General features: G+C 39.7%; 1 protein-coding gene across 1 annotated transcript in view; it reads left to right on the forward strand.

Moving 5' to 3' along the window:
* Positions 1 to 434: 434 nt before the first annotated feature.
* The window catches only part of LOC102433705 (mucin-19), a 63,566-nt gene continuing 48,645 nt past the window's right edge, over positions 435 to 15,355 (forward strand). The window contains 1 exon segment of the mRNA XM_014465724.2: positions 435 to 616. Coding sequence (XP_014321210.2) covers positions 435 to 616 — 182 coding nt within the window.

A 15,355-nucleotide genomic window follows, 5' to 3' on the forward strand; every position in this document is an offset into this window, starting at 1 on the left:
AAATCAGAAAAAGCCCACCCTCTATTCTTTCTCTCATTGAGCTCCACCTAATGGCAATTTCATGCTTTTCAAATGGGACGGAATTCATGGTGTTCAGGTGTCCCCCGGGCATCCAGAGAGCTGAGTTTGGGCTTTTCTCGGGGACAGAAATAAGCCCTGGGATTTATCATTTGCTGCGTCAGGATTTTACTGATTGGATTGATTTCAGTCCTGGGCACAGAGAAAGTCAACAAAAGAGAAAGGGTATGTTTTCACTGAATCATTTCACAAAACAACATACCCTCAGTGCACAGATCCAAGGAACCTTTGTTAGGGTTAGAGCCATCCAGCTGTTCTCAATGCCAAGTCAGATCAGAAAATTGCAGGCTTGAGACTGAAGCCTGCAGGAGGCCTCTCTAGCAGCCCTCCCTGCATTAGCTTATGGTACTGAGGCGATGCGGAAAACGCACACCGTGGTGGGCGTGCATTTCAATTTGGAAAGAGCAAGAGCAAAGCTCGAATGCCTCATTGGTCACGACATTGCTCACAGGGGTGGAGAGACCCACAGGAAGTGCTCTGAGAGTGTCATTCAGTGGCTGCTGGAGGCACACTCTGCTGAGTCACTGGCCTTGGCAGGGTGAGTTGGCTGGGACCTTGTAGGCAGGTGATAGAGAGAAACAAACCTGTTCTTGAAACTTAACAGCAAGTCGCTTTCCTAAGACTCACTTTTTATTTTAGCCCAATCCCTGCTTTTCTGTATTTCTTATATTTGAGCCATTCAGACAGCACCGCAAGTATATTTACTTATAAATGTCTTGAGTAATTGCAAATATTTTAGCCTCCAGGTGGAAGGAACCTCTTTCTCCTCTCCCACTTTCCCTTTTCTTTAAATGTACTAGTATGTAGGCACATGGACACACACACACACACACACACACACACACACACACGACAGCCTGGGGAATATTTATGGTTGTGGATTGGAGAAATTAATCTAACACCAGAAACGAGATAATACAAAAAAATGAGAAGGACCCCCTCCCAGGCACCTGGATCCTATGTCTGGGACTAAAGGAATCTGATGTGCACGGAACCACCCTCACCCCAGCATGGACTCAGGCTGCCTTTCCAGGTGGGATCCACCAGGAAACTTTGCCAGCTCCCCACCTTGTGCCTTTTACACCAACTTGCTTGTTTGGAAAGATTTTCTATTCCATGAGTGAGCCGGCAAATATTTCCGCTGAAAGGCTGTGAAAAGTGGGAATGAGACATCCGGAAGCAGCTGTTTGAGTTCTACAACACCCATCAGGCCAGCTGGAGGTCCCTTTATTATCTCTTTGTTATTGAGAGAGGTTGCTGCCTATAGAGGAGCCCAGCTTCTCAAAGGCACTGCCTTTCAAGGGTCTTACTATATTTACCCATGACCAGTGGGGGCGGCTTTGCTTCTCCAGCCAAAGGTGAGTGATTATTAACCAGATGATCTAAGGGCTAAGGTGACTCTGAAAGAGAGGCAGGAAATGCAGTCATAGATCTCTTCAGTTCATCGTCCCCTCTCCCCAAATCAAATACTCCTCTGCTATTTGCTCTAGCTTTCAGTCACAATTCGTTTGCTACTGAGATAATTCTTGTCTTGGACTGACTTCTCTTCAAGGGCATAACGTGGCAGTGTCTGTAAGGAAATCTGAATTTAGAGAATAGAAAGTGCCCTCTGAGCCTTCCTATGATGATCATCCCGGGGACTGGCCAGATCGTTGCCCAGGACGAGTTTCATAACCCTGTGGGAATGTATCCTTCACTTCGCTTACAACTTTGCTTTTTCACCCTGCACGGAGCACAGACGCCAATGGATTCATTAGCATGTATGCGACTTTACAGCTAACGCCCACACTGCATCTCAGGCTTAAAGGCAATAACCTGTTGGAGAAAAAGGAACACTTGTGCACTGCTGGTGGGAATGCAGACTGGTGCAGCCACTATGGAAGGCAGTATGGAGGTTCCTCAAAAAATTGGAAATGGAACTCCCATTTGACCCTGTGATCCCACTTCTAGGAATATATCCCAAGAAACCAGAAACACCAATCAGAAAGGATATATGCACCCAGATGTTCATAGCAGCACAATTCACCATAGCTAAGATCTGGAAACAGCCTAAGTGCCCATCAGTAGATGAATGGATTAGAAAACTGTGGTACATCTACACGATGGAATACTATGCTGCTGTTAAAAAGAAGGAACTCTTACCATTTGCAACAGCATGGATGGAACTGGAGAGCATTATGCTAAGTGAAACAAGCCAGTCAATGAAGGAAAAATACCACATGATCTCACTCTTTCATGGATAATTAAGACCGTTACAAACTTTTGAACAATAATAAATACAGTGGCAGAGCTGCCTCAAACCGATTGTCAGACTGTAGTGGGAAGGCCAGGGAGGGTTGGGGGACAGGAGGGAGGGGAGTAAGAGATCAACTGAAGGACTTGTATGCATCCATATAACCATAACTAATGGACATAAGACACTGGGGGGTAAGGGAGGGCAGGGGCTTGTCAAGGGTGGGGGGGGGGGGGAAAGGACACTTATGTAATACCCTTTGTAATACTTCACTGCCTCTCAGGCTTAAAGGCAATAACCTGAGCCCATAATCCTCTTCCTTCCTTCAAACAGGGCAAGGTGTATTGCCTCAATTCTTCTCCTTCAACCACCCACTGGGAAATTTTCAGATGGGCCAAGCAATAAAAAGTTCAGGCTAGAAGATGTCAACACTGCAGCCCTGTCACTTCTTGGCAGATAACTGCTCCACTTCAATGGTACTTGGGTTTGCCTTTCGCTGTATTGTCAGAAATTCATTCAGCTGCAAGCAACAGAGCACTGTCCCCACCATGGCTTCCATTCATTAGGATGATTCCCTCGAAACCCTCGGTTTGTGTTTTATTGTCCCCAGTGGTGTCTCTTTGCCACCCCCAACTCCAGGGGAGTCTAGGAAGTTGAGATTTTTAGCCCAGCACATTGTTAACTTGAACAAAATTAATATGGAAGTGGTAGTGGTAGGAGGCAGGGATTGGGTTGGGGTAGAAAAACCGTAGTGACTGCTGCAGTCCGAGCATCTAACACTGTAAATTATATATATTTGGTAAATGAGGCCCTAAAATGTTAAGACAAGGCATGGTCAAATCCTAAAATTATAAGATAAGACATGACTGGAAAGGAGGTAAAAAGCATTGTGACAAAAATCTTCAGGCTGAAATTCAGTCCCTGCTAGGAGGGGACAGCTGCTTCTTTGGGGGCCTGAGAAGCAATCTTACCCCTCCCACTTCCACTCTCAGCCCTTCCCCCAGCTAACATCAGGGGGAGCAGAAGAGACGTGCGCTCCGAAGTCACATGGAGGTTGATGTTCCAGCAGATGTTGCATGTGGGGTTGTGTATGACTAAATGGGGCTTAAAATGATGACATCGATGTGGGGCTTTGTCACTCTGTGTATGCAGTTAAGTAGTATTTTATTTCTTCCTAGCTACTCCATGTTGCTGGGAATGCTTTTTATAAACCTCCGTTAGTCTGGGTGTCTTAAGTTTTTGTTACTCAAAGCTCTTTGTTCCGTGTGAGAGGCGTCGAAAGTTATCCTGACTTTCTAGAGAGAGGGCGCTCTTATGTTTTACAGCTTATGTGCCATGGTGTTACTTTGTTTTAGTTGTGGCTGCGACTTAGCAAGACAAGATTGCGCATTCATTTCATTTTATTATTTATTTTTTCTCTTGCACTGCTCCTGTCTTTCTGGAGGAAAGTTACACCTAAGCCAGGCAGATGGTTGGTTCTTGAGTGAGAGTCAGCTCACTCCGGGAATGTAGGAAATGGAGCAACTTCAGTCTCTTTCAAAACCAGCCAGGCATTGGCAGATGACCTGTGTCAGTGAACCGAGGGGAGGATGCTTCAGTGGTTCCAGTGAAAAGGTCAAGGCTACAACTTCAAGTCATTACACGATGAGGTCCTTTCCTTTTAATTGCCCTTCCCTCACTGGGTGCTTTTATTAAAAGCTATCACATCACAGGCATGACAGATTCAGGACTCAGCCTCCCTTGCCCCTCTCCGGCCGGCCGTTCTCTGGATGGAGGACCCCACTCTGTGGACATTAACGCACCGGAGCTCATAATATTGGTACCTGGAGATTCCCAACTGTACCGGCAGCCAGGGAGTAGCCCCGGAACTGAGGGTGACACATGGAGAAGAGGGAATCCTTGACAACAGCCATTTCTTCTAAGAGGCATTTTCCTGCTTGGCTGGCTATGATGTCATTTTCTCATGGAGTGTGTAGACAGCTCCCTGAAACACTCATTTTCCTATTTGTTGACATTAAGAATCAGGTATCTATGAAAAAAATTATAAATCTGCTTTCAATAAGTGATTTTAGGAATTATATAGCTTAAAATTTTCAGTCACATCTTTAGAAACTCACTAATCTGAGACATTTAAGTAATTAAATATTTTCTTGCTACAGAGCAGGTCTCTTGAATAGAAACATTTTGCATGATAATTTCTTATTTATGTGTGAGAATCAGATATAGATTAAATATATTGCTACTCCATCTCAATTTATTTTCTGAAATTAGGATGTTCATCTTAAGAATGTATATTAGATTGCTCAGGGTGTTATAGAAAAAGTACCACAGACTAGATGGCTTGAACAACAGAAATTTCCCCATGATCACGGAAGCCAGAAGTCTGAGATCAAGGTGTTGGCAGGGCTGTTGTCTTCTGAGGCCTCTCTCCTTGACTTGTAGTTGGCCGTCTTCTCCCTGTATCTTCACATCATCTTTCCTCTGTACTTGTGTGTGTCCTAATTTCCTCTTTTTACAGGACACCACTCATACTAAAGAAAGCCCCGCTCTAATGACCTCATTTTAATTTAATCATCTCTTTAAAGGCCTTCTCTTCAAATATAGTCTCATTCTGATGTACTGGGGGTTAGGACTTCAGCATATAAATTTTTTTCCTGGGGTGGCAGGCACAACTCAACCCATAACAGAAAGTATTAGCAAGAAAAATATATTTGCAGAGTGTATAAATTTATTGAAGTATATTATATGCCAGGCAATGGGATAATTATTTCACATATATTATTTTATATGCTCCCTATAATAATCCTAAAAGCTAGAATTATTAGAATTTTTATTTTTACAAATGAGAACATTTGGACTCAACAATGAAGTAACTTTCCCAAAGCTATAGAGAATGAATTCTCAAAATCAAGACTGTACACGGCCTTCAGAAGGTGCACATTACCATTATGCTCTTCTGCAACTTCTCCAAGGTCAGAGTTGTTGGCAGAAATGCAGGCCTCCTAAACCTCAGTGCAGCATTCTATTGCAGGAATATGTAAATATTAAGCAAGTGTCACTTTGCCTAGAACTGATGTCTTTCCCAGGATATGGAAGTTTTTGTGTTAAACCTGAGACAATCACAGCTTTAGAAACAGAAGCAGAAAATATAGGAAACCATCTCAACAACCACAGAGTCAGCCCCTATGGAGAACAGGATCATCAGTTGAGGCATAATGACTAGAGACTCTTGAGAGACTGAACATACCAACTGACAATGACAAGACCATATATAAAAAAAGACCCTTGACCAACAACCTGCAGTGACCTGCCCAGGAAATCAGCTCCTTGTCTGCAATAAACCACCAGGAAGCCAACTTGCTATAAGTCACAATTGCAGGAAGCCAGATTGCTATCTCTGGTGGCAACCCAGGAAGCTATACAATGATTTCTGTCACAATCAGCCTCAAATGGACAGGACTTGATTAATAACTGACAGCATCCCTAATTTTTGTCCATATTTCCATCTTAGGACCAACCAGAAAAAGCCAAATATGCACCCTTAACCAATCACTTAGGATGCCCTGCTTCTAGTTAGCTCATGTAAGCCTCCCCATGCCAACAGCCTCCAATCCGGGCACACATGAAGCCTTCCCTTTTTTCTACTGTACAGTTTTCCCTTTCCTCTGTTTGCCTTTGAGTCTTTGTCCATATGCAGGCAACAGTGTCAGACTCTCTCCCTACTGAATGCTCAGAAGAAACAGCCTTTGCTTGCCCTCAGTGGTTGATGCACGTCATTCTCTCTCTTCTCTAGTGCTCCACCATTTCGGTGACTCAGCACTTTGCCTCTACTGCTGTTACCTCCCTGATGCCACTGAAAACAACCTCTATCACCTTCCTGTCTCAGGCTTCTGTTTGCTGCCTTATTTTTGCATCCTTCAGGTTCTCCTCTTTTCCACCAGCTGCATCTGTCTTTGAGTTAAACTCCCTGAAAGAGAGAATCTGACTGCAATATGCATCCAGTACCTAGGGAACATCCTTATTATGCATTGTTATGGTTCCAGCCAACTCATAAGCTGCTGGCCAGATGAAGATGTCTGCCTTTGGCTCAAGAGTCTGTCCTTGTCCAATTAGGTGTGTTCATGGTAATACCATCATGTGATACAAAGCACGGTAACATGCACAAAGGACCATTTCATTTAAAAAGGTCTGCGGTTATGCTTCACTTGGAGTGTACTTTTCATAAAACTGGTCAATAGCAACACCCTTAATAACGTTATGTCTGAAAGACATTTGATTCTTACTGAAATGATATATTTATATTTGAACATGTGAAGCACACTTGGCTTTCCTGAACAAAAATTCTTGCAAATTAGACTCCAAGTGAATGACATGGCATTCTCCCATTTTATTGAATGGTTCCTTAGATATGAAGCATTTCAATAAATGATTTATAAATGGCTATTCACATGTAATTATATAAACTATTTTCTTCTCAAAATAATTTGAACCAAACAATGGCTACTTTCAAATTCATTTGTCATAAAGTTCTTCAGGAATACTTAATTAATCTTGACTTTCTGGTATTCATTCATTCAACACTTATTTCGCATATTTACTGAGTACCTACTAACTTCAGGCACAATGGCATTTTGTATAGACGTTTGATTTCCAAAGGAAAATTGTTATATTTAAATCCCTAAGTTACTTTACTATAGATGCACCCTTAGATAAGTGTTCAGAGAAACATGATTTTAATATCAAAAGGTCATTAGGTTCAAAAGCTTCAGTTTTAAGACCTATTCTTCATTGCCTGTGGAGATGAGAAGAACTCAAGTTTGCAGCACATGACTAATACAGATCACTAGAGAGATGAGTTCCTTCTGTCTCAATCCCACAGATCATCACTTAAGAGCCATCCCATTCCTTTAATTTTTGGCTGGTAGTCACTAAAAAAATCACTGGTCATTTTTCCAGACAGTTTTTCTCATTAAATACAACTTGCAAACAAGTTGACATAAGAGTTTAATCTTCTTTCCGGTAGTGTTTCTCTATTAAGATGATAACTGGCAATGCGGTATACAAATTCATATTTCTTGGGTTCGATTTGCTTGTCCCAAGATTTGCTTAATTTTGGAGGAAAGTAACTTCATCAGCCTAGAGATCGTCTGTGACCAGAGATGAGACCATCCAATATAGGGTGGATATTCCTTTCATGTCTTTCTGTCGTGCTGAGCATATATGCTGGATCATGTAGTAAATATGAATGACAGTCATCAGCAATTTATTTCTGAAGGCCTTTGGTATTGTGAGTTTATTCAAGACAGACCCAATCAAGCAGGTCTAGGAATAGAGACTGGGCTGAGGCACTCTGCTGTGAGAACCAAGATGGGCAGAACACTCAGTTAAAAGCATGGGGCAGGTAAGGCCCTGTGGGTCCTGGAGCTCTGGAGAAGTTTATGGGTGTAGGAAGTGAGAAAGGGAGTGGGAAATGACAGGAAGCTGAGAAAAGGGAGTTTCATTTTCAAAAGTCAGAATTCAGAGATTGGCTTCAGAAAACTAATCCAGGAAAAACCTCTAATTTGTTAAGTATCAAGTGCTGAGAAAGAGAGGCCCTAGCACAGTGGTTCTCAACCTTGGCTGCACATTAGAATCACCTGGGAATCTTTTTAAAATCCTGATTTCTGGGCCTCATCCTCTGGAAATTCTGTTTCTTTGTTACTAATGTTGTGTCCCCCACCCCATAACAAAGAAACAGAATTTCCAGAGGATGAGACCCAGAAATCAGGATTTTAAAAAGATTCCCAGGTGATTCTAATGTGCAGCCAAGGTTGAGAACCACTCCTAGCAGGTAGTTAAGAAGGGCTGCTGCCCAGCCGGTATAGTTCAGTGGTTGAACCAGGAGGTCACGGCTCAATCCCAGTCAGGGCCCATGCCTGGGTTGGGGGCTCAATCCCCAATAGGGAGCATGCAGGAGGCAGCCAGTGACTCTCTCTCATCATTGATGCTTCTAGCTCTCTCTCCCTTCCTCTGTCTGAAATCAATAAAAACAATATAGTTTAAAAAAGGGCTTGCTATTCCCACTCTGTACCACTCACCATCTGCACAAGATATTGTTGAATTTTGAGATTTCTACCATAAATGAAATCAATTCTTACATCTTTTCTGAGTCTTGGTATGGAATTAAGAAGCAGAGTATTATTGAGGGCCACTGCTGTGTTTACAAAGCTATAGCTTATATAAATTCTCTTTTCAGCATTGCTAAGTAATGGCAGAAGTAACCACTAATAACCTATGTGAGCTTTAAAATTCCCTACCAGCTGCTGAATGACCATACCGAATACATCCACATATCTACAAGGGAAAATTCCAGATGGGATGAGGTTAAACATCCTCAAGCTGTCCTGACTCTTTCCCTCCTGCATTTCACCTTTTGCTTTGCTAATACTACTGTCTCTTCCAACATCCTGAGCTAGGATGGCCCCTGTCATTCCCACACAGCATCCTCAGGCACACGCTGCAGCCATCAACCCATCCTCATTGCCATCAATTTAGGAAAATTACTTCATCTCTTAGTTCATCTAAGGCAGGGTTAATCATTGACTCTAGCATAGAATTGGCTGACACAGAAAGCATAGAGTTCATCACCTAATCTGACTCAACCTAATCACATGTATCTTAACAAAACACTCCACCTTGGTTCCTTGTTATTGATCTCACTCTGTGTTCTCTAGACTAAAGTAAGTGGATTTGGATGACACTGTTAAAAAATATGGTAGCAGTCTCACCCAAAATAGATTCTAAATGTCATCTCCAAATCTGGGCCCCAGGCTGCTCTGTCACTGTGTCCTGAGTTCTGCCCCCCTCCCCGGCCCTTACGGAGAAAGCCATTTCTCAATGTGTCTGAGTGTGCTCCGTCTTTCTATTTTGAGCCATCACCGTTTCATTAATTCCATTCCTGGAGGGCTCTCTGGCATTGGGGCCCTGAATGTTCAGTCTTAAGCCCTCATCCATTTCTGTCCAACTTGCATGATTTACTTGACACATGTTCACTAGCTAGTGAGATACCAAGGTTCATTTCAACCTCAAAATAAGCTTAGCTGTCTCACCCGCTATTCTAAGTTAGCATCAGGTTTTAATCTTATCATGATCTGTCTTTGATGACAGATCCCCTCTATCCCCATTTCTAATCTCTATCCATTACTTCTAACGACGAGAAACAGAATCTCCATCTTTTGTTTTGGAAAGTATCCATTTTCATCTGGGTCTCCCACTAAATTCCTCTCTAAATGGGGCCTTTAACTCTTAGCTCATCTTCAGAACAGAAAGGCCCTTAGTGAGTAAGCAAATTCATGCAAGCAGCTTCCCTCTTTGCCCAGGTTCTGCTGGGTGACTCGCCTGTGAGGAAACTGAGATGTCATTTTCTGGAATCCCATACCTCCCACTTGTTTTACAACAGCAAAACGATTTTTCACTGACTATAAATGCAACAGATATGGTCTCCATCAAGGGAAAAGAAGCATTAGTAACTGACAATCTAAAGTATCAGTTAGCCCTAAGATTAATATGAGAAAGAGTCCACAGTCTCGATTTTAAAAGTGGCTATCTTGCTCCACAAACACATGAGTATGGCTGGCCTGATAGGGTGTTTTAACAATTATTGACTACACGTATTCTGTAGCTCAGGGAATTTGAACAATTAAAATCGTCATACCCTGATTCGGGAAAAGTAAGAAGTTATTTCAGAATAGATTAGATCTCTGGCATACATTGTTAGCATCTTTTGGACAGACATTCCACCTCAGTCAGTATACAGGGTTTTAACTCACCCATAAGCATACTATATACTTCTTAGATATTTTTCTATTGAAAAATTTATTTCCATAATTTTCTTATGTTTTTGCAGTTGTTTTTAATCAAAGAACATTATGTATTGCTACATATTTTCTTAAGAAAGATGAGAGGATTCATGTTCTGATGAATCAACATAGCCAGTTGGCCAGTCAGAAATGATTGTGTGTCCATCAATGTCAGCACTGACACATTTTCATGTCAAGGGACAGCCATGAGCATTTGTGAGGTGTAATATTAATCCAAGGCAATGTGTGGCATGCAAAGGGTTAAGTTATGCCTTTTAATGGCACATTACATGAGTTGTTCTGTTATTTCTGTTACAATCTATTAGGGCTGATTGGCAATATAATCCGAATAATTCTTTAGTTCTACTAGAGCAGTGATGGCGAACCTTTTGAGCTCAGCGTGTCAGCATTTTGAAAAACCCTAACTTAACTCTGGTGCCATGTCACATATAGAAAATTTTTGATATTTGCAACCATAGTAAAACAAAGACTTATATTTTTTATATTTATTTTATATATTTAAATGCCATTTACCAAAGAAAAATCAACCAAAAAAGTGAGTTCGCGTGTCACCTCTGACACGCGAGTCATAGGTTCTCCATCACTGTACTAGAGGAAGTAGTAGTAGCAATCCTTTAGTTCTACTGCCAATCTTGGCTTAGAATTTGAATTTTCTTCTCAGGAAACAATATGGTATAAACCAAACTGATTGTAACTGAAGATAAAGGTACATGATCTGTTGAAGCTTAGACATGGCACAGAGTTTAAATTCTCTTTCTTCTGTCTTTTTAAAAACTAATTATTTTCCCTTTACAATAAAAAATGTATTTCATGAGGAAGAAATACACTTCAATAAATGGTATTGGGATAACTGTTTTCTATGTAATAAAATGAGAAGAAAAAGAAGAGAAAAAAGGAAGTAAAAAAAGATATTGAGTGCCTACCACACATCACAAGCAAAAATCAATTTCAAGTAGACTAAAAAGTTAAATGAGGAAAGAAAATTATAGAACTTTTGGAATAACACATTTTATAATATCTTTATAAAGTTGAAGTAGGGAAGGATTTCTCAGATAAAAGAAATCTAAACCATGAAGAAAAATATTGATAAAATCAACTACATTAAATATAAGAACTATTCCACCTTCCCTTCCTCCCTCCCAATCTCCTTTTATCCTCCATTCATCCCTTCCTTCCAGAATAACGCATACCAAAAGTTGTTAGGATCAGAGGCCTGAGATAGGAAGGCCTATCTTGCAAGGGTGGCAGCCTCTTGGTGATGTGTTGGGGGTTCTTGTGAGAAAGGTGCACCGGTCATTTAGTTGGGAGGCAGTCTGGCAAGGTCAGTAGATTATTTTCATATGAGGACTGACCATATAAATAAGTATATTAAGGATAATGGGAGCCAGATTTCTCAAAATTGTAGAAAGAAGTTACAATTATAGAAAGGGAGACAGCTAAAGTAAACCTTGTAGTTTACAATATGGAGAGAGGACCATGATATATATATAATCTGTCTGTATATGTATATATGTTTTCTAGCTCTGGCTGCTGTGAAGGCTTGGAAGCAGCAACACCCCAATATCAACAGGCACACCCAGCATCCACATCTTGGTTTATAAATACCACTCACCATGAAAAACACACATAAAAAGGACAAAGAAACTAACTTGAAGGGTCTCTTCTTGACCAAATCTGGGACAATTTAAGCATCCAAGAAATAATTATTGTAATGAATTACAGCTTACTGATTTAAATTGGAATCCATGAGTCCATACAGATATAAATAAGTAAATGAATGAATAAATTAAGAGAAGAGAACAATTCTTCTAATGTTTCCTGCAATAACATGATACCCAATTATTAAGTAAGGATGAAATTCAAATATCATTCTTTAGCAAACATATAGTAATAATTCAGGCAAGAAACTTTAATGGAGGCAAAAGTTTGATGAAGAGCAGGCTATTTACATAGCATTACGATACCTTCCCACAAAATGTTTATTGAACACAAAGGAAAAAGAGTAATTTACAGTGGAGAAAGCTGGTAGGCATCAGCGTATTTAGCTGACACACGTTAGCATAACCAGGTATGGGACAAATTAAAATCATGTACCAATGAATAGGATGCAAAGCGAAGAGCACAGCATCAGGTCTAGGGTCACTTATCCTAGGATGTTGATCACTTCTGGGATATTTAGGAGATCTCCTGGAGAAGTATTCTCACACTTTTTTAGTTTCAAGACCCCTTCTAGGTACAAGATTATTAAGGGCCCCAAAGAGCTTTTGATTTTGATATTATTAATATTTGTAGCGTTAAAAATCTAAATGGAGAGATTTAAAAATTTTATTAATTTATTTATAATAACAATAATAAATCCATTACAGTTAGCATAAATAACACAATTTAATAAAAATACTTATGCTTTCCAAAACAAAAAAAATTATTGGAATTATATTATACATTTGGAGATTTTTAAAAAAAATTCTGGCTTAATAGAAGACAGCTAGATTCTCTGTTTTATGTTATTTTGTTTTTTTATGCTTTGTTATTTCTTTATGTTATTTTGGTTCAAATATATGAAGAAAGTCTGGCCAGAAAAAAGCAACCATGTAGTTGGAAAAGGAAAGTACTTTAATTGCCTTTTTATGTAATTGTGATATTCTCTGGTATTCTACCCAAACTCGATAAGTGGCATTTTCTTAAAGATTGGTTGCAATGTGGAACCTGGAATGACACCATTGAAGTCTTACTCTATTACATTAAAAGCTATTGGTCTATCTTGGACTTTAAGGAAATATTTTTTACTCATTCATAGTTTTGTAACAGTGCATTGGTCATTTGAACAATATCAGTTCACTGAGATGTGCAGATTTTCACAATATTGACAGTTCTCGTTACACAGTATCAAATAAACATATCAGTTATATTACCAATCTAACCAGAAAATGTCAAGCATTTAGAAACTGTTTTTTATTACAGATAAAAGTTTTCTAAAATTCTAAATTTTGTCTAACAGCTTGAAATTGAATTTTGTCATTGGCAATAAATGTTGCCTCATACACAATAGGGCAAAAGTTATATTCAATGAAGAGAAAGAGAAAAGGACATTGAACTTTAAAAAACATTATGCTCCTACCCTCTTACTACATCTTAAATTTATATCCCAGTTGATTTTGGTGCAGGTGTCGGGCTGTGCCCGATCTTCTTGAGCCCATAAACTCTTTGATGCAACTTTTCTAAAGAATATACTTCCAGCCCTTGCTAGGGTAGAGCAGAGGTACTCACCCAGCTATGAAGGGACATGGGGGCGGGTAATCCATATGCTCCTTATGCATGCCTCTATCATGCCCCTTCTTATTTCTCACCCTCACTTTCCATAGTACTTGGTGAATTACTATCAAGAACCACAGCCCACCATGGTTCTGCTAAATGAAATGACTTGCTTCCTCTCAGCATCTCCCTCTGCATCTTAGACACTAGGTTTCAGCTTTCTCTACTCTGCCTAAAAACCAGTTATCACTCATTTTTATTTCTTCATCTTCCCCAAATTTGTTGACATTCCTCATCTCCTGTCATCTATTCTTTTTTCTTCTGGTTTAAAAGTGTATGTGTGTGTGTGTGAGTGCGTGTGTGTGTGTGTGCGTGTGTGTGTGTGTGTGTGTTTTTTTAATGGATTTTAGAGGGAGGGAATAGGGATCAATATTTATGCTTAATTGTCACGTTTAGCCAGAAGTCAAGGCTACTGCATAAAGAATAGAATTTTCAAATTTGTCTTTCTGTTCACTGGGTACAACAGCATCCAAGTCTATCTTGTCTTGGATTCATATCTTAGATTCCTCCCATAGTGTAAAGAGTATAGCCCATCTTTCTTTGACAGTGGAATTGTAAACTTCCTGGTTGGTGGGAAAAGATAATAGAGGTGAGGAGTATAAAATTAATTTTTGTATGTGCTAATTTCTCCTATGGATTAAAGTTAATTCAGGGATGTGTTCATTTTGCCCGAATTTTAATTGGGTTGCTTTTTCTTTTTTTTTTTTTTGTCTATAGCTTGGATACAAATCTTCTGTTATACGATATATCTTATATAATTAGTGCTTTTTGTATCACCTCTAAGAAATCTTTGCCTTCCAACTTTCCAAAGATATTCTTCTATGCCTTATTTTAGAAGCTTTATCATTTTAGCCTTTATATTTAGGTCTATGACCCATCTTGAGTTAATTTTTATGTAAGGTGCGTTTTTAAAATAAATTTATGTTTTTATTATAAAAGTGTTATTGATTCACTGTAGAAAATTTAGAAACTAGAGATAAGCATTTTTTTAAAATCCCAAAGATAAGCACATGAGGTTTTTTTTTTTATATGAAACGAGGTCATTCTGTGCATTGTTGGTAGCCTTCATTTTATTTATTTATTTTTAAATAAATCTTTATTGTTCAGATTATTACAGTTGTTCCTCTTTTTCCCCCCATAGCTCCCCTCCACCCAGTTCCCATCCCACCCAATGCCCTTACTCTCCCTTCCACTGTCCTCGTCCATAGGTGTAAAATTTTTGTCCAATCTCTTCCCGCACCCCCCTTCACCCCCTTCCCCCCCGAGAATTGTCATTCTACTCCCCTTCTATGCCTCTGATTCTATTATATTCACCGGTTTATTCTGTTCATCAGATTTTTTATTCACTTGATTTTTAGATTCACTTGTTGATAGATATGTATTTGTTGTCACTTTGTTGTTCATAATTTTTATCTTTACCTTTTTCTTATTCTTCCTCTTCTTAAAGAATACCCTTCAGCATTTCATATAATACTGGTTTGGTGGTGATGAACTCCTTTAGCTTTTGCTTATCTGTGAAGCTCTTTGTCTGACCTTCAATTCTAAATGATAACTTTGCTGGGTAAAGTAATCTTGGTTGTAGGTTCTTGCTATTCGTCACTTTGAATATCTCTTGCCACTCCCTTCTGGCCTGCATCATTTCTGTTGAGAAATCAGCTGACAGTCGTAGGTAACTAAGTGTTTTTCTCTTGCTGCTTTTAAGATTCTCTCTTTGTCTTTTGCCCTTGGCATTTTAATTATGATGTGTCTTGGTGTGGTCCTCTTTGGATTCCTCTTGTTTGGGGTTCTCTGTTCTTCCTGAACTTGTAAGTCTATTTCTTTCACCAGGTAGGGGAAGTTTTCTGTCATTATTTCTTCAATTAGCTTTTCAATA

This window comes from Myotis lucifugus, unplaced genomic scaffold (assembly GCF_000147115.1).
Source record: "Myotis lucifugus unplaced genomic scaffold, Myoluc2.0 scaffold_308, whole genome shotgun sequence".
NCBI classification, from domain to species: Eukaryota; Metazoa; Chordata; class Mammalia; order Chiroptera; family Vespertilionidae; genus Myotis; species Myotis lucifugus.